The sequence below is a fragment of the Caretta caretta genome, chromosome 4 (assembly GCF_965140235.1).
Source record: "Caretta caretta isolate rCarCar2 chromosome 4, rCarCar1.hap1, whole genome shotgun sequence".
NCBI lineage: Eukaryota > Metazoa > Chordata > Testudines > Cheloniidae > Caretta > Caretta caretta.
In genome coordinates this window covers 137,943,787-137,964,966 of record NC_134209.1, presented here as the reverse complement: position 1 = coordinate 137,964,966, position 21,180 = coordinate 137,943,787, and the positions used below count along the sequence as shown (strand labels likewise).

Genomic DNA, 21,180 nt, shown 5'->3' with positions numbered 1-21,180 from the left:
TGTGCAGGTCATAGTGGATGGCTTTGCTACAATGGGATTCCCTAACTGTGGTGGAGCCATAGACGGAACCCATATCCCTATCTTGGCACCGGAGCACCAAGCCGGCGAGTACATAGACCGCAAGGGGTACTTTTCAATAGTGCTTCAAGCACTGGTGGATCACAAGGGACGTTTCACCAACATCAACGTGGGATGGCCGGGAAAGGTTCCTGACGCTCGCATCTTCAGGAACTCTGGCCTGTTTCAAAAGCTGCAGGAAGGGACTTTATTCCCAGACCAGAAAATAACCATTGGGGATGTTGAAATGCCTATAGTTGTCCTTGGGGACCCAGCCTACCCCTTAATGCCATGGCTCATGAAGCCATACACAGGCAGCCTGGACAGTAGTCAGGAGCTGTTCAACTACAGGCTGAGCAAGTGCAGAATGGTGATAGAATGTGCATTTGGATGTTTAAAAGCGTGCTGGCGCAGTTTACTGACTCGGTTAGACCTCAGCGAAACCAAAATTCCCACTGTTATTACTGCTTGCTGTGCGCTCCACAATATCTGTGAGAGTAAGGGGGAGATGTTTATGGCGGGGTGGGAGGTTGAGGCAAATCACCTGGCTGCAAATCGCCAGACACCAGGGCGGTTAGAAGAGCACAGGAGGCCGCGGTGCGCATCAGAGAAGCTTTGAAAACCAGTTTCATGACTGGCCGGGCTACGGTGTGAAAGTTCTGTTTGTTTCTCCTTGATGAAACCCCCCGCCCCTTGGTTCACTCTACTTCCCTGTAAGCTAACCACCCTCCCATCCTCCCTTCGATCACCGCTTGCAGAGGCAATAAAGTCATTGTTGCTTCACATTCATGCATTCTTTATTAATTCATCACACAAATAGGGGGATGACTGCCAAGGTAGCCCAGGAGGGGTGGTGGAGGAGATCAGCACTGGGAGGGATGGTGGAGGAGGGAAGGACAAGGCCACACAGCACTTTAAAAGTTTACAACTTTAAAACTTATTTAATGCCAGCCTTCTGTTGCTTGGGCAATCCTCTGGGGTGGAGTGGCCGGGTGGCCGGAGGCCCCCCCACCGCGTTCTTGGGCGTCTGGGTGAGGAGGCTATTGAACTTGGGGAGGAGGGCGGTTGGTTACACAGGGGCTGTAGCAACGGTCTGTGCTCCTACTGCCTTTCCTGAAGCTCAACCATACGCTGGAGCATTAGTTTGATCCTCCAGCAGCCTCAGCATTGAATCCTACCTCCTCTCATCATGCTGCCGCCACCTTTCAGCTTCAGCCCTCTCTTCAGCCCGCCACTTACTCTCTTCAGCCCGCCACCACTCCTCCCGGTCATTTTGTGCTTTCCTGCGCTCTGACATTGTCTGCCTCCATGCATTCGTCTGTGCTCTGTCAGTGTGGGAGGATAGCATGAGCTCAGAGAACATTTCATCGTGAGTGTGTTTTTTTCACCTTCTAATCTTCGCTAGCCTCTGAGAAGGAGAAGATCCTGTGATGCTTGAAACACATGCAGTTAGTGGAGGGAAAAAAAGGGACAATGGTATTTAAAAAGACACATTTTATAGAACAATGGGTACACTCTTTCACGGTAAACCTTGCTGTTAACATTACATACATAGTACATGTGCTTTCGTTCCAAGGTCGCATTTTGCGTCCCCAAAACACGTGTCGAGCCCCTCCACCCTCCCCGTAGCTAACAGCAGGGAACATTTCTGTTCAGCCACAGGCAAACAGCCCAGCAGCAACGGGCACCTCTGAATGTCCCCTCAAGAAAAGCACCGTATTTCAACCAGGTGACCATGAATGATATCACTCTCCTGAGGATAACACAGAGAGATAAAGAACAGATGTTGTTTGAATGCCAGCAAACATACACTGCAATGCTTTGTTCTACAATGATTCCTGAGTACGTGCTACTGGCCTGGAGTGGTAAAGTGTCCTACCATGGTGGATGGAATAAGGCTGCCCTCCCCAGAAATCTTTTGCAAAGGGTTTGGGAGTATATCCAGGAGAGCCATGAATGCCTGGGCAAATTAATCATTAAACATGCTTGCTTTTAAACCATGTATAGTATTTTAAAAGGTACACTCACCAGAGGTCCCTTCTCTGCCTGGCGGGTCCAGGAGGCAGCCTTGGGTGGGTTCAGGGGGTACTGGCTCCAGGTCCAGGGTGAGAAACAGTTCCTGGCTGTTGGGAGGGATAGCTCAGTGGTTTGAGCATTGGCCTGCTAAATCCAGCATTGTGAGTTCAATCCCTGAGGGGGCCATTTAGGGATCTGGGGCAAAACTTGGGGATTGGTCCTGCTTTGAGCAGGGGGTTGGACTAGATGACCTCCTGAGGTCCCTTCCAACCCTGATATTCTATGATTCTATGATTCCATGAAAACCGGTTTCTCCGCTTGCTTGCTGTGAGCTATCATCTTCCTCCTCCACAAAACCTGCTTCTGTGTTGCCTCCATCTCCATTGAAGGAGTCCAACAATACAGCTGGGGTAGTGGTGGCTGAACCCCCTAAAATGGCTCATCATAGAAGCGGCATGTTTTGGGGTCTGACCCGGAGTGGCTGTTTGCCTGTCTGCTTTTCTGGTAGGCTTGCCTCAGCTCCTTAAGTTTCACGTGGCACTGCTTTGCGTCCCTGTTAGGGCCTCTGTCCTTCATGCCCTGGGAGATTTTGACAAAGGTTTTGGCATTTCGAAAACTGGAACGTAGTTCTGATAGCACGGATTCCTCTCCCCATACAGCGATCAGATTCCGTACCTCCTGTTTGGTCCATGCTGGAGCTCTTTTGCGATTCTGGGACTCCATCATGGTCACCTCTGCTGATGAGCTCTGCATGGTCACCTGCAGCTTACCACACTGGCCAAACAGGAAATTGAAATTCAAAAGTTCACGGGCCTTTTCCTGTCTACCTGGCCAGTGCATCTGAGTTGAGAGTGCTGTCCTGAGCGGTCACAATGGAGCACTCTGGGATAGCTCCCGGAGGTCAATACCATCTAATTGCGTCCACAGTACCCCAAATTTGACCCAGCAAGGCCGATTTCAGCGCTAATCCCCTTGTCGGGAGTGGAGTAAGGAAATAGATTTTAAGAGCCCTTTAAGTCAAAAAAAAAGGGCTTCATCGTGTGGACGGGTGCATAGGCCCATATCACTGTTGATTTCACAGCATTAGTGTTTTCTCTATTCCCAGTTTATAGGAACATGGTTTGTAAACAACTTTGTGATCTTTAGCTGAAAAGGACTTCATAAATGTCAGTCAGTATAAAACAATGGTTCTCAACCAGGGGTAGGCGTACCCCTGGGGGTACTCAGAGGTTTTCCAGGGGTACTCAGCTTATCAAGATATTTACCTCATTTTACAACAGGCTACACAAAAAGCACTAGCAAAGTCAGTACAAACTAAAATTTCATACAGACAATGTCTTGTTTATACTGCTCTATATACTATACACTGAAATGTAAGTACAATATTTATATTCCAATTGATTTATTTTACAGTTATATGGTAAAAATGAGAAAGTCAGCAATTTTTCAGTAATAGTATGCTGTGACACTTGTATTTTTATGTCTGATTTTGTAAGCAAGTAATTTTTAAATGAGGTGAAACTTCGGGATACCCAAGACAAATCCGACTCCTGAAAGGGGTACAGGAGTCTGGAAAGGTTGAGAACTACTCGTATAAAAAATCAAATTTTTAGTAAAATTAATGCAAAAAAAGAGACACGTGATACTAAAATAATGGCTTTTTAGGAAACACACTAAGCGGTGTGGGAATAAGATAATTATAAGATAATTTTTTGGTTCAGAAGAGAATAATGAAATGAAACTGAACAAAACAAAATTTAGGTGGGACACTGAGAAAAAAATCAACAATAATGGTCAATTGGACACAGAAGAAGTGGTGGATGCCCCACTTGTCCACCACCAAAGAAAAATGCATAAAACAATCAGAAACATTCTCTAGGCCAGGGAATAATCCCAAAATGGCAGGGGATGAACTAGTGGGCATGAATGTCAGTTTCTATTAATGCAACACCACAACACGTCTCAGAATAAAATATCAAATAGTAGATATAACCAAAAAAGCCACTTTTCCCTCCTACATTTGGCTAGAATAGTGTCTCCTTTTCTTTTTGATGGATATTACTACCATTTCCATTCCTTTGTCACCTTGCTGTAATGAGCACAGCAAGGGGTGCATAAATGTCTCATTCAGGAACTCAACTACTGAAGAATACTACTGCCTGCTTGTTGATTAGTGTATCAGTCAGGGAGCATACAAATTGGTGCTCCGTTAACACAAATGATAGGGAGATGCTGGCAGGAAGTCCTCCATGAGGGGTCCTCAGCTATGAAATACACTTCAAAACTCTTGGATTTTTTTTAACCTTCTGGATATGCAGCAAAACTAGTTTTTTCTTACAGGCATTTTGGGGAGGATGGAGGTCTATAGAAGGAGGGGCTCAGATTGAAACATGATGTGGCAGGGGAGTGTCTTGAAATATTGCTGTGTATTATTATTATTTCTCTTACACCAGTACTCAATCAAGGATCAGGACTCTATTATGGGATGCACTAGCACTGGCATTGAACAAACTGGTAATAAGAAGACAGCCTCTGCTCCAGAGAATTCACAATCCTGATTTATTAAAGAAAGGTGCAACAGGTGAATTAAAAAGACAAATGGGACTGGCAGTGCAGCTGAGAAGGCAAGGTAATGGTAAAACAAGCATATATTGTGTCATGTGCAATGGCCTCAGGTTGCCCACCATTCTCAGGTAGCATGTTCTGCAGGCATCATAGACGGTAGCCTTGTGTAGAAAGTTTCTGTTTTTTCTAGTGTGAGTCTACAAATTGGTATATGTATAAGTGGAAGTTTGTATCATAATATTTAAGCAATATATTTTAGATTTTTATTAATTTTTTTTAATATTGGGAAGTGCCTAGAGCTGTGGAGATGTGCCAGGCCAACAGAATAAAACGAATAAATAAATAAAATCCAAGCCTATCTTAAACTGACTGAACTTATAGCAGCCAGGTTTGTGCTATATCCAGGAAATATCTGGAAAATTGTTTAACGCAAATTAATAACAACATTTCAAAATCATAAAGACATTCCCATAATATAGATGCTTCTAACACCTTTCACATTTTTTTCTGGGTTAGTAGACGTAAGGGAAATTTATTTATATATATATGTACACACACACACAGACAAACTCTCTCTTTTATTTTTATTGACTGGGGATGGGAGGGGATTTCCACTGAAAACTTGAGATAACTCCTGAATCCTCTGAACTGTCATGCTAGGATTCCCAGTCACAGAAGCACAATGGCAAGGTGGTAGGTAGTGATATACAAGGTGGTTTGCTATTCAATGCAATTATTCAGGCAACATCTTTATGTGAGCTTCTGCGGTTGTCTTTGAAACTCATAGGTGCAAAAGAAAAAAAGTGGAGAGGAAAAGGGACCATCACTGCTATAGTCCAGAAACAGTAATCTATGAAAATATGCCATTTAAGTGTAGGCACTACATGAGTTGCTAGGCTGCCAAGAACTGCCAAGCAACAAATCACAGCATGTACAGTTTAAGACAATCTTATAACAGAGTGTGCTAGGCATGTTTTATTTTTAAGAAATCAATAATCTAAATTGCGATAATTAAGTGCAAAATATGATCATATTTTTCCAAGGGGGAAAAAAGTAATAAATCATGATTAGTGCATTTTCAAAGTAAAATTCAGACCTATTCTTCAATTCACTATAAAAATCAAATGAATTTCAATATTAATGAACAAAGCCACTCACACTGCACAACATGTAATTAAAATTCCTACTACTTCTATTCCAGCTCCCTCTATTCACTGCCCCACCAAATTATTAAAACAAAGCAGTTACTATGGTAACTAATTCGTTCTTTGCATTATTATCCTGTTTCTAAACATCACAGCCTCACCAGTCTGACTTACATGCCTAAATTCCAGTTTGATATTCTGAACTTTTGTGGTGATTGTCAGAAAAGCCTTTTATGATCTATGCATTCATGCAGACAAGGATAGCTAGAGTGCAGCTGCTTTTGTTTATTGCAAGCAGAAGTAACTGTTACTAAATTATTTGAGTTTGATAAATTGATAGTGCTCACATGCAAGTGCCGAACAACACTTAGGGAACAACCATGGGAGTTCGCAGAGCACTAAACAGAAAGAGGCAAACATGACCATCTGCAGGTTAGATAAACTGGAAAAAAAATAAAAAGTGCAGCTGGCACATGTTGTGCAAACTAAATAACACCTGCCTATGTGGTATTTGATACCCAGAAAACACATGGGTGTGATTGATTCAATCTTCACAAAAAAAAAAAAGAGAAGAGTGAGTCAATGGAGAATGAGAAACAGTAATAAAATTTCAGGGGAAAATATCTTATTGGCATTTTAATAAAATTCCTTTATTTAAATGTATATAAGTGGCTAAAACTAAAGATCTTGATAGTGTGGCACTTCGATCAATCATGCTTCCGCTTATTCTTTTAAATTCATGATAAGTGCAGTGTTAATTTATATTTCTTTGTATTCTGTCATCAAATATTTAAAATGTCTGCCTCAAAAAATCTGATAGGATTAGAGGAAATCAGTCTTTCCCATTCTTCCCTCTTCTATCCACATCTGCACTTTTTTGATTTCCTAATGCAGTTAGTTAGCATGTCTCCAAGTATTCACCGAGTCACCAGTTTAAAAGTCTCCAGTGCTAAAGCCATCTTTGCTGCTGTTGTAACTCATCTATATCAGGTACTTTTGAGAAACAAGCTTATTTGAAGCAGTAGCAATCACAAAATAGGGCACTTTATATGAATTTACCAAAAATTTCATTTCTTCTGATAAAGTAGCCTACAATGGGTGTTCAATCTGCTAAAACTTTGTGGGCAGAACCAGGTCTATCAGCCATGAGAAGAGGGGAATAACTCCTTGAGATATATAGAGGATAGGAAGTCCCCCTCTGGAGACAGTTACCAAGATGTTTCCATTTTCAGCTTCAGTGTTCTGAACAATTTATTTTAAGAATTTTAAGTCTCAAATAGTCCTCTCCCATCTTTTTTTTCTTGAGAACCAAAAAGACTATTGAGTACAGACTTTTCTACTGTCCTGTCTGCAGGAGGAGCTTAATAACCTACTCTTATAAAGAGAAATAAAATGAACAGAGAGCTGCTGGTTTTATGAATGAGTTTTAAAACACTTAAAAACTATATTTCATTATATCATAACTATAAAATCTAGTCCTCTGATTATATCATAGCTGAAAAAAAGTTTCCCTTTAACTACTACAACTTAGGATATTTTCTTCAAAATATAAATATATACTAATTAATATATTGTACAGTACATAATATGTAAGCTGATTGATATACATACACAATCTTTGCTCTTCATTTTTTCTTTAAAACTTCTGCAACCTAAACCAACAATTTGAATGTTTCAGTAAAAGAGAAATCTTCTCAGAATATGCAATGTTCATTTAGGCTTTTTCCTTTAATGGTTTTCTATGTTTTCTTGTTAAAACAATACTTTTCTTTCCATTAAGGGATGCTGTTCAGCACCATTTTGGGCAAAATGGCCATTTAAGCCAATTTTCTTTTCATACTAGTAGCAATGCAACTTGTAATAAGTTAGCAACTTTGTAATAGCTTAACTATTTGCAAATTCTAAATCTCTCTTGAGGTGGCACTTAATGAAGATTCAAATTACAAAACCGATTTAAAGAGGCAATCTTCATCCAAAAGGGTGATGAAACCATCTTTCTCTGTGAAATGTGACTAGATACTGCATATTAAGAACACAATCGAAAATCACATGCTCATGCACTTAAACAGTACCATTATATATATAATGTTTGGACTGGGGAGAAAGAAGAGCATGAGGAAAGGTAAATGCTCACTAATGAACAAACTAAAACTATTTTACCATTCTGTTCTCAGCCTACTCATACTAATAGCATACTCATTGTATTAAGAATTCCAAAATATGCTTTACCTGAGTTTATTGCTCTGAATCTCTTTGCGGCAATCTGAATTCAACTGGGCATTTTATGATGCTTATTTTGTCTAAGTTTAATGACAACATATTTACAGGTTTCAGAGTAACAGCCGTGTTAGTCTGTATTCGCAAAAAGAAAAGGAGGACTTGTGGCACCTTAGACACTAACCAATTTATTTGAGCATGAGCTTTCGTGAGCTACAACTCACTTCATCGGATGCATACCGTGGAAACTGCAGAAGACATTATATACACACAGAGACCATGAAACAATACCTCCTCCCACCCCACTGTCCTGCTGGTAATGGCTTATCTAAAGTGATCATCAAGTTGGGCCATTTCCAGCACAAATCCAGGTTTTCTCACCCTCCGCCCCCCCCCCCACACAAACTCACTCTGCTGCTGGTAATAGCTTATCCAAAGTGACCACTCTCTTCACAATGTGTATGATAATCAAGGTGGGCCATTTCCAGCACAAATCCAGGTCTTCTCACCCTCCGCCCCCCCCCCCACACACAAACTCACTCTCCTGCTGGTAATAGCTTTTGGATGGGCTATTACCAGCAGGAGAGTGAGTTTGTGGGGGAGGGGGGGGGCGGAGGGTGAGAAAACCTGGATTTGTGCTGGAAATGGCCCAACCTGATGATCACTTTAGATAAGCTATTACCAGCAGGAGAGTGAGTTTGTGTGTGTATGGGGATGGGGGGGGGTGAGAAAACCTGGATTTGTGCTGGAAATGGCACACCTTGACTATCATGCACATTGTAGGGAGAGTGGTCACTTTGGATAAGCTATTACCAGCAGGAGAGTGAGTTTGTGTGTGTGGTTTTTGGAGGGGGGTGAGGGAGTGAGAGAACCTGGATTTGTGCAGGAAATGGCCCACCTTGATTATCATACACTTCGTGAAGAGAGTGGTCACTTTGGATGGGCTATTACCAGCAGGAGAGTGAGTTTATGTGGGGGGGGGGGGGGGGCGGAGGGTGAGAAAACCTGAATTTGTGCTGGAAATGGCCCAACTTGATGATCACTTTAGATAAGCTATTACCAGCAGGACAGTGGGGTGGGAGGAGGTATTGTTTCATGGTCTCTGTGTGTATATAATGTCTTCTGCAGTTTCCACGGTATGCATCCGATGAAGTGAGCTGTAGCTCACGAAAGCTCATGCTCAAATAAAGTGGTTAGTCTCTAAGGTGCCACAAGTACTCCTTTTCTTTTAACATATTTACAGATTCTTACGGGGAAATGAATCTAGGAAAACAGTTTGGAGTTGCTCCAAAGTGCTCTGAAAGCAGTGTGATATCAGAGTGGAAAAAACTATTAGTTTACACAGTTTACTTTTAGAGTAACTTGATCACAAGTGGGCTTGAACCTGAAACTGGGTTATTCATTGAAAATTCAGATTGGCTTATCTACAGAAAATTCAGATTGCCTCAAATATCTTCATTAGTTACAGTCGAAGGATTTGATGGCTATTCTACAGGTAAAGATTTCTGCAGCTTTTACTGTCTGATTTCCAATTTAATTTGTATTGGGTTGCTGGAGGAAAGGGACATTTTTCCAGTTCAGAATTTTTACTTATTTATTAACTAAGGACATTTAAGTTTACAAGATGGCATTTTTGTGTAGGTTAATTGGTTCTTCACATGGAGGAGCAACTTTCACTTGGAAAAAAACAATAAAATATTAGGGATCTTCTAGCTCCCCCTGCTGCCCTGATCTTTCAGTAAAGCTTCCCCAGTTACTCAGTCAAAAAGCATCACAACTAAACATTCCACCGTAACGTTTTCAGGAAAATGACATTTACTAAATATGCAACGCAAATTCACAAGAATAATATCTGTCAATGTGTAACACCGTGACCACTTTCCAGTATGAAGTTTTAATCTAACTTGCAAATTGTCTACACATTTTGTTTTTTCATTTATTTTATAATAATCTGTGTGAATTTACAAACTAGAAAACCTAGTCAGTACACACGTTAAATAACTACCTTGATTCTGTAAAACCTATTCTTATTCCACAGAATATAAAAATGTTCAAGTGATCAAAACTGATTTAAGAAAAGGTGGAAAAGTACATGAAGTAAATTGTATAGTAGATTTCCTTTTTCAAAACTTTTAATTTATTTATTTTGGTATCTTACTGTACAAATTTTAGCAATTCTGCTTTGATTTGAGGTGGAGCATATATAAAAGGAGTTCCCTAAGAAAAATATCTGCAAATTTACCATTATTCCATCATTAATACATATTAACTTACACTCATTTAAGGTTGGGTGCTTTCTCAGCTACACACAGTAAATAAAGTAATTCCCATGAGCAAACATTTGCAAATTTGGATGCCTCAAATTGGGCAGCTCGGTGCATACTGGGTAACCTAAATAAGTTGTCTGTTTTTCAAAAGTGCTAACCCATCTGCAGCTTCTGTAGAAGTGAGTAAGAGGTATGAACACTCAGCACCTTTGAAAAATCATCCCGCTTTTATTCATGTATCTAGTTATGTACTTAGGTGCCTAATTTTAGTCAACCAAATTAAACTATATGAATGAATCTGATTTTTGATAATCAGAGGCATCTCTCTCTCTCTCTCTCTCTCTCTCTCATCAATCTGGACAAAGATACTGGCCTAGGTCCTAGCTTCACATCTCCAGTTGGTGGTTCATAATATAAGCAGCTCAAATAGTCTCCATCAGTGGTTAATTTTTAGAGAACATTTGGTATTTGGCAAGTCTGATGCTTATTACTCATAAGGAAGATGCCACACACTGTTCCATAGATGCACAAGAAAAAAGCCTGGATAGGGAATGTTTTTAACTTCAGGTGTCCATCATTCAAGAAGAGTAGAGTATTGATAAATTGCAGCACGTTCAAAGAAGAGCCACAGGAATTATTACAAGGAGTGGGAAACATGCCTTATGTCGATAGACACAAGGAGCTCAATCTATTTAGCATAATAAAGAGTACGTTAAGGGGAGATTTGATTACAGTATATAGGCAACTACATGGGGAACAAATATTTAATAAAGGGCTCTTCAATCTAGCAGAGAACGGTATAACATGATCCAGAGGCTGGAAGATGAAATTAGACAAATTCGGACTGGCAGTAAGGCAAATTTCTAACAGTGAGAGTACTTAACCGCTGAAACAACTTATCAAGGGTCATGGTGGATTCTCCATCACTGATCATTTATAAATCAAGATTGGATGTTTTTCTAAAAGATCTGCTCTTGAAATTCTTCTGGGGAAGTTCTATGGCCTGTGTTATACAGAGGTCAGACTAGATTATCACCATAGTCCCTTCTGGCCTTGTAATCTATCAGTCTATGAACCAGGCTCCAGACAGGAGACCCAAAGACTACAGATCCCCTCTCCTAGACCCAGTCACCTCCAGCTGCCTCCCACCATGGTCTGTTGAGTTCCCAGCAAACTAAAAATATCTTGCCAAAATTGGCATATCATTGTGACACTCCAGCAATGGACAGTTTTAGAATGTAAGCAAATATACTGCACTGTTTACAGTTGTTACAATATACAGTACAATAATAGCCTAATTAGAGCTAACTAGCCTACAAGAAGCCAAGAAACATATTTCAAATTTTCCAAATTACACAAAAATGAACATATTTTATTTTTGCACTGTGACTCTCTTCCAACTGTTTTGCCAAATGTATACTATTTTCAACTATTCCGTGCAGAAGCCAGTTTCATGGAAGAGGGGGACAAAGGACAATATAATTGGTAACTAATTAATCTTTCACATCCTTAAATATCCATTTATCTTCTAGGAAGAAACTGCTAAATGTTACCTCACAATTCTGTAATGTGAGTCAACACCTAAAGGTTTCCAACAGAGGCTACTCAGACTGCACACAATTATACATGTACGTCTAAATGGCATTCATAATTACAATGCAGTGGGTAAAAGGCCAGAGTTTAACTTTAATTCTTTGGCTTTTTAAACCGACAGTATTCCAGTTCTGTCATTTAGAGATATAACAGTAATTTATAAAACAGCATATAAACTGGAATGACCAAGTACATATTAATACCATCACTGTTTTGAAAAGTTATTCAAGAGAACACAGCATGCCATTTTACAAATTGTGAGCATCTAATTTTGAAAATCAGGCCCACAAAATTAAATCCACTGTTGTCCCTCCCCCAAAACTGAAGACCGGTAAACTATTTTTGTCACATACAAATCTACAACTAGAACACTACTATTCTATCATTTTAGAGAACATTTCTTCTCCAAGTACTGTCTGACACCAATGCAAAAGTACATTAAAATTAGCATGTTACAAAAACAACGTTTGAAATGTCACATAGCTACAACAGCAATAACTAGAGACATTATCCTACACTTAAGTGGATTTGACAGTGAAAAATAAATAAGAGTTTAAAAAATAATATGAAAGTATCAGATATTTAGAAATAAATATAATAGAGAAAACAAATAAGCACATTGGAACTGATAAGGAAGAAAGCTGACAATGAAGATGAACAATCTTTAAACAGCTGTGTAACAACAGTTTCTTGAACTCTGTAAAACATCTTACACATTTTTGCAAAATGTTAAATATTTAAGTAGTTCTATAGAATGCCAGCATGTCCCTGACAAAGATGTAAAACTCTGTGCATTTAGCTACTGAATCTTAATAGGGCCACATTTACTTTCTCTTCTGTCCCACTATTCACTATAATTCACAAAATTGCATGGATAGTGAACAGCACATAGAAAATTCAACTCTCAAAAATGATCCACTGACAAACCCCAAGATACATGCAGTACCTCAAGTTTTCAAAATACAACTCTGATGTTTTGAAAAGCAAAACTGAATTTCTGTAACCATAAAGATGTGGGAAACTACTTGTGCCTCAAAGAGAGGTTAACATTTTTAACATAAAAATTCAAGCATCCCTCGTCTTTTTGGATTTTTCTGTTTATAGGTATTTCATATAAAACCACTGCACAAATTTTCTCCCAACCTATTCTGATGTGAATCAAAAAGCACAAAACACCAGTGTAGTCTCAGACATTATATAAGAATAAATTATTTGTGGCATGAGATAGACTGCCTGATCCAATTGACTAAAATCCTTCCAAATGACAGGCTGGCTCTTTTTTCTAGTACTGATCATTTAAAATATATTTCACATCCTGTGCTATCTGAAGAATCAGACAGTTTCTTGAATTTATTTGAATTTAACCTGTAGAAGAACACCAAAGAAACCACCCTCCTTAACAAGCATGTCTTAGCACTCAAAGTAAAAAGAACCTGCTGGTTCACACTATAAGATCTATCCTTTTGCAAGGTTTGTACAGAATTTACTAAAATATCAAGCTGGTAATGGACTGCCTTTAATGCACAACAATAACATTGGAGCTCAAGCACTAGATGTAGGTTATATGGCTTTCATCTCAAAAGAATAGATGTGCAGTTATGATAATCTCAGCCAGTCAGTCAGTGATTGTGAGTCTATCATGAAAAGCCCTGACTAATTAAAAAGAAGTTTAATTACTGTAAGAAACACAGTTCCAACCCCCAGGAAGATCATTAATTCATAAAATTGGTTAACGCAGTCACGTTTTAGATTGCAGTATCTAACCTTCAAATATGCGATCTAGGCGTTGCCGCTTCACTTTGTGTTTGTCCATAAGAGACATTAGAGCTGAAGTTCAGAGAATGTTACCACGCAGTTTGCTGCCAAGCTCTTCAAGAATCAGCCACAAATAAAATTACTGCTGTATGTTTTTCAAAATGTCTGTCCACCTGCAAAAAGAAAGACATATCTGAAACTACAAAATGCAGGTAAACATACTCAGATTTTTCATCTTATTCCAAAATTAGTGATCTAAATATAAATTTAGACAGGTCAGAAAACATACAAGATTCTTAAAATATATTAGATAACTTAATATTTCAAAATAACTTTACTTTTGCAACATGTATAATTTGTAAGTGTACAAATAAAAGCTTAAAAACTCAGGATGGGAAGAGTTCACAGAAAGACAATTCCTCTTTTACTCTCATTTGGTTGTCTAGTATGTATTTTTACCCACCTAACACACACTCTTTCTCTACACATCTAGGATAGATAAATTATTTTAAAGTATTTACAGGTCAGTCCAGTAAGTCTCAGGAACATATTTCCCAAACAATTAATGAAATTACTATTTTCAATGCCCACTCGCAATGCTGAGCATAGGCATTCCATGTGATAACATTTACAAGAAGCGAGGACATGAACCTTTCTTGCACTGACCTTTTAAATCTTACAATAAAAGGGTAAATCAGAGTTCAATATATAGACACTAAGGAACCAATTTTAGGGCAAATTAAATAAGAGGAAATGCAGCAAAATGACAATGCAGAATACCAACTTCTGTATCAGCTCAAATGGCAACTAAGTGCCAACTTTATGCATGATCAGATAAATTATCTGGTAACTAACATGACTATCCACTTTTAAAATTCTGTGTAACTGAGTAAAGATATGCAAATAAGAACAATAATTTTCAAATATTTGCAATGTTGTTGTAGCTGTGCTGGTCCCAAGATGTAAGAGAGACAAAGAAGGTGAGGTATTATCTTTTATTGCACTAACATCTGCTTGTGTAAGGTACAAGCTTCTGAGCCACACAGAGCTCTTCTTCAGAACTGGGGAAGGAAATCAGAGAGTTCAGACAACTCTGATTTCCTTCCCCAGACCTGAAGAAGAGCTCTGTGTAGCTCAAAAGCTTATACCTTTCACCAGCAGAAGTCAGTCCAATACAAGATATTACTTCACCTAATTTCGAGACTAACAAATTTATTTGAGCATAAGCTTTCATGGGCTACAGCCCACTTCATCAGATGTAGCCCACGACAGCTTATGCTCAAATAAATTTGTTAGTCTCTAAGGTGCCACAAGTACTCCTGTTCTTTTTGCGGATACAGACTAACACAGCTGCTACTCTGAAACCTTCACCTAATTTGTCCCTCTCAATACTTAGATATAACTACATCTTTCTGTTTCTGTGACATTGCAGCAACAGTCTGCATCTTAAGCCAAATCACACAGAACAGAACAGGAAAAATACCTTAACAAAATGTAATCAACATGCTACATTGCATGAAATTCATCTGAATAAGCAGAAAAAGTATGGGAGGTTGACTATACAGAGTGTGGTAATGCTATCACGTTGATTCCTGCTTTCAAATACTAAAGCGCACATCAAGTGCCAAGGTTACAGAACATTATGTCAAGAGCATAGCACAGCCGATGAGTTAATGATTAGACCTTTTCCTGCTTCTTTATATTACTAAACCAACAGCTTTGAACACTGTTGGATAGCATTACAGTCATCTTCAGAATTAATGATTCTAGAAATAAGTCTATCTGCTCACTGCTTTCTAAAGGTAAAACTTCTTTTTAAGAGCATAAAACTATTGTGCATATTTCATCAACTAGTCATATGAAGAGTTCATGAAATTGGAGACAAGTAATAAAATAAAGTGAATTACTTTAAATGTAAGAAATTACACTTATTTGAATTAAAACATGTACAGGCATTTATCCAAGATGTTCTGAGTACATCTAGACTGAAACAAACCGACTTTATTAGTTATTAATAATTATTATTATATTAAGCCCTTTGCTTTCACATAAAACAATTTCAGGAATAAGTGTGCCTATCATCCTCCTGGATCAATTTCTATCCCCTTCTTCACATTCCTCCAGTGGTTTCCTCTTGCTTTGACGTCAGATTCATGTTCCTTGTCCTCTACTGAACATATGCATAACACATTCCAATTCCAATTTGGAATCCCACATAAGAACATAAGAATGGCCATACTGGGTCAGACCAAAGGTCCATCCAACCCAGTACCCTGTCTACCAACAGTGGCCAATGCCAGGTGCCTCAGAGGGAATGAACCTAACAGGTAATGATCTAGTGATCTCTCTCCTGCCATCCATCTCCACCCTCTGACAAACAGAGGCTAGGGACACCATTCCTTACCCATCCTGGCTAATAGCCATTAATGGACTTAACCTTCATGAATTTATCCAGTTCTCTTTTAAACACTGTTATAGTCCTAGCCTTCACAACCTCCTCAGGCAAGGAGTTCCACAGGTTGACTATGCGCTGAGTGAAGAACTTCCTTTTATTTGTTTTAAACCTGTTACCCATTAATTTCATTTGGTGGCTTCGAGTTCTTATATTATGGGAACAAGTCAATTTACCTTATTTACTTTCTCCACACCACTCATGATTTTATATACCTATATCATATCCCCCCTTAGTCTCCTCTTTTCCAAGCTGAAAAGTCCTAGACTCTTTAATCTCTCCTCGTATGGGACCTGTTCCAAACCCCTAATCATTTTAGTTGCCCTTTTCTGAACCTTTTCTAATGCCAGTATATCCTTTTTGAGATGAGGGGACCACATCTGTACACAATATTCAAGATGTGGGCATACTATGGATTTATATAAGGGCAACAAGATATTCTCTGTCTTATTCTCTGCCCCTTTAATGATTCCTAACATCACGTTTGCTTTTTTGACTGCCGCTGCACACTGCGTGGACGTCTTCAGAGAACTATCCATGATGACTCCAAGATCTTTCTCCTGATTAGTTGTAGCTAAATTAGACCACATCATATTGTATGTATAGTTGGGGTTATTTTTTCCAATGTGCATTACTTTACATTTATCCACATTAAAATTAATTTGCCATTTTGTTGCCCAATCACTTAATTTTGTGAGATCTTTTTGAAGTTCTTCACAGTCTGATTTGGTCTTAACTATCTTGAGCAGTTTTGTATCATCTGCAAACTTTGCCACCTCGCTGTTTATCCCTTTCTCCAGATCATTTATGAACAGGTTGAATAGGATTGGTCCTAGGACTGACCCTTGGGGAACACCACTAGTTACCCCTCTCCATTCTGAAAATTTACCGTTTATTCCTACCCTTTCTTCTCTATCTTTTAACCAGTTCTCAAACCACGAAAGGATCTTTCCTCTTATCCCATGACAACTTAATTTATGTAAGAGCCTTTGGTGAGGGACCTTGTCAAAGGCTTTCTGGAAATCTAAGTACACTACGTCCACTGGATCCCCCTTGTCCACACGTTTGTTGACCCCCTCAAAGAACTCTAATAAATTAGTAAGACATGATCTCCCTTTGCAGAAACCATGTTAAATTTTGCACAACTATTTATGTTCTTCTGTGTCTGACAATTTTATTCTTTACTATTGTTTCAACTAATTTGCCCAGTACTGACGTTAGACTTACCGGTCTGTAATTGCCGGGATCATCTCTAGAGTCCTTCTTAAATATTGGCGTTACATTAGCTATCTTCCAGTCATTGGGTACAGTAGCTGATTTAAAGGACAGGTTACAAACCATAGTTAATAGTTCCACAGTTTCACATTTGAGTTCTTTCAGAACTCTTGGGTGAATGCCATCTGGTCCCGGTGACTTGTTACTGTTAAGTTTATCAATTAATTCCAAAACCTCCTCTAGTGTCACATCAATCTGTGACAATTCCTCAGATTTGTCACCTACAAAAGTCGGCTCAGGTTTGGGAATCTCCCTAACATCCTCAGCCAGAAGACTGAAGCAAAGAATTCATTTAGTTTCTCCACTATGACTTTATCATCTTTAAGTGCTCCTTTTGTATCTCGATCGTCCAGGGGCCCCACTGATTGTTTAGCAGGCTTCCTGCTTCTGATGTACTTAAAAAACATTTTGTTATTACTTTGAGAGTTTTTGGCTAGCTGTTCTTCAAACTCCTTTTAGGCTTTTCTTATTACATTTTTACATTTAATTTGGCAGTGTTTATGCTCCTTTCTATTTACCTCATTAGGATTTGACTTCCATTTTTTAAAAGATACTTTTTTATCTCTCGCTGCTTCTTTTACATGGTTGTTAAGCCATGGTGGCTCTTTTTTAGTTCTCTTATTGTGTTTTTTTAATTTGGGGTATACATTTAAGTTGAGCTTCTATTATGGTGTCTTTGAAGAGTGTCCATGCAGCTTGCCATGTATGTTATGGGTGATGTAATGTCCATGAAGAGTGCTGGAGCGCAACTATAAGAATAAGTCAAGTCTTATTTCCAATGTTATCCAATGTTTTGGAAAGAGTTTTTTAAATTTTCATTTTATATCCCAAATGGAATAAAATAATATTGATTATTTCTCTTATGTGCAGGACTCAGCATTCTTAAATAACAGGTGTGACTGTATCAGCAGACTGCATGTCCAGGCATTACACCAAATCCAACTGAGACAGCAAGCTGCAGTAGGTCTACAGGCTTTGAAAGAAGCAACAGCAAGAAAAGCAGCTTAAATTACGAATGTGATGAAGTATCCATTATCCTATTTATTTGGGCCATCCAGCAAAAATACTAAATACTAAAATGCAAAATACTGAACTTTTTTTAAATTTGTAGATCTTTGATGTCAATAAACTACAGATACATTTTGTCCCCAATGCCAGCATAAGCAATCATAAAGCCAATGTAACTGACTAGAAAAGGCTCTCTCCCATGTAGAAGGATCCTCTGGTGGTGTAAAGTTGGCATAAAGGCTTTTATGCCAATCCACTCCTTCCTGCTGACAGAAGAGACTTGTCTGGGGGGGTCCCTATAATCTCTGAATCCTAAACTGCTGCATTGGCTCATTGGGGCTGTTAGCAGCTGGCATAATTTGGCACAGCTCTCAGGCTGCTATAATTTACGCCAGGGTACCAAGCTGACACAGCAGACTCACTACTGGGGGAGTGCAGCAGCCACTTTTGCATCCTGCCCTGAACTGTGCTGTATGCTCCACATCCTGAGTTAGAGCAATAGGCCACAAACTATGACGCTAATCCACTGCAATAGCATATCCATATATACTGTGTGCACAAGATGTGGGACCTGGATTTCACATGTAAAATGTAGAGCAAATAAGATACGAAACTTTGAGGAAGAACACACTTTTATTATTAAAACCACTTCAACACACCTTAAAGCTTAAGGAAGGTGAAACTGTAAACGAGAAACATGGAAACATAAATGAGCCAGTACCAAAGTGTTAGGCAACACAAAACAATCAGACTTACATGAACTCTATGTCTCAGGTTTCATAGCAGGGGGTTTGGAAACCTGATCCCAGCTTTGCCACAGCTAACAGAAGCCAGGTATGCCAACATGTAGCCAAAGCTGTGGAATATTGTGGCTGAAATTATGATTGACCTGTATTACCTGCTCCACATACACCCTCTGGGGCACCAGCCTCCTTCCCCACATCCTCCCCAAATGGGCTGTGAGAAGCAAAGAAGAATCTCCTCCGGGCAGATCCAGTCTACAGGAACAGACAGGACTTGACTAGGAGCAGTGAGTGAGGAAAGACCTAGCTAGGCAAATAACTAACTAACATATTTTTAAAAAAGAAATACAGTAAAGAAGATGCAGTTTTTTGACAGTAAGGGTAATTAAGCATTGGAACAACTACCAAGGTACGTGGTAAATTCTCCATAACTTGGAGTCTTTAAATCAAAACTGGATGTCTTTCTAAAATATATATGCTTTGGTTCAACCACAAGTTTCTGTGCCACACAAGTATCAGCAGGTAGCCATGTTAGTCTGTATCCACAAAAACAACAAGGAGTCTGGTAGCACCAATCTGAAGAAGTGGGTTTTTTATCCACAAAACAGTATGCCCAAATAAATCTGTTAGTCTTTAAGGTGCCACCAGACTCCTCATTGTTCTTGTGCTACACAAAAATCACCGGGTGAAATTTTATGACCTGAGTTATGCAGGAGGTCAGATTAGATATCATAATGGTCCCTTCTAGCCTAAAAATCTTCGAATGTGTTTATCTGTGAAGTTGTGCATCTTCTCACTGATCACTTTGCTTGTATATTGCATCTCTGTCCCTTGGCCTTTGTCTTTCTTGTCTGTTTAGACTCTACAATCTTTGGAGCAGAGATGGTGTCTTTTGTGTGTACAGTCATAACACAATGGGGTACTGATCCTGCTTGGCACCTCTGGGCACTACCAAAATACAAATAAATCATACGTTTTAAAATCCTAAGGATCTAGGCTTTACCATGCTTAAAAACTTGTTGTAAAGTTATACCTTTTTATGAATCATTCTATGTAGGATCACAGGCCTCATGTTTAAAATATTTAAATATTTTCTTTAATTTTTATTTTGAATGATGGTTCTTCTTCAAACAAAAATAAATCTACTGGCCATGACAGAAACAAAAATAATTTCCTGCAAATGCCAGCCATGGCTAGATGTTTAGTCATTCTGATAATTTCTATAATTTATTTAACTTCCCACCTCGTGAACACATATGTACCTAGTCCACATTGTATTCTTTCTTTTGTTTAGCTATCCACAAAAAGCTTTTTCTTCTGTAGTCACTCTACGTAGGAACCTGAATGACAATAGTGAAAACAGACCATCTGTAACCCGTGATCTACAGTTGATGCTGGTTGAAAGTGTTACCCAGCTGTTTTCTCTCTTGCAGCAGCTCCAGTACTTAAAAAAAAAAAAAGTCTAAATCACCATGTTAATACTAGTAGTTTTTCTTCCAAATATAAAAAAAACAAATGAGCCAATATGTTTTAATAGGTAACAAGTTGTCACACGTTTTTTTAAAAAATGTTTTGATTAAAATTAAATGCTCACGTTAACAACATAGTTATAATTCTACACCACTGCCCGAGAATGTAAAACATAATGAGACTAACACACAAAGAACATGACATCGGAAGCATTTTCAGGCAAAACAAAGTTTTATAATTAAGAGTGCATCAGTTACTGCAATTACTAAACCACAACATAAATAACTGAATTGGAGAAATTAACAAAAAATGCAAGTCACACTGAATTGAGCCATAATGAACTGAGACTCAGACCACAAAACACTAAATAGTATTTAATAGTAATACATTTCTGTTGTTCAGTATTACAAGACAAAGAGTAGATTCGAAATGACTCATGTCTACACTGGAGCTTGAGGTGTAGTTACTAGCTTGGTTAGATATACCTATGGTAGCTCTGATTGAGCTGGTGCGTTAAAAATAGAAGTGTAGCCTTGGCAGCATGAGCTGCAAGATGGGCTAGCCACTCCAACTACATACCTAGGGTCTTGGATGGGATTGTACCCAGGGTGGCTAGC

The 21,180-nt window shown here is 38.9% G+C and overlaps 1 protein-coding gene across 4 annotated transcripts in view; it reads right to left on the bottom strand.

The window, feature by feature from the left end:
• The window catches only part of CTBP1 (C-terminal binding protein 1), a 418,690-nt gene that overhangs the window by 275,410 nt on the left and 122,100 nt on the right, over positions 1-21,180 (bottom strand). For all 4 annotated transcript variants that reach the window (XM_075128112.1, XM_075128113.1, XM_048849149.2 and 1 more), the window contains one exon: positions 13,625-13,788. In XM_075128112.1, the coding sequence (XP_074984213.1) occupies positions 13,625-13,682 (58 nt within the window). In that variant the 5' untranslated portion in view covers positions 13,683-13,788. The remainder of the gene's footprint in view (positions 1-13,624; positions 13,789-21,180) is intronic.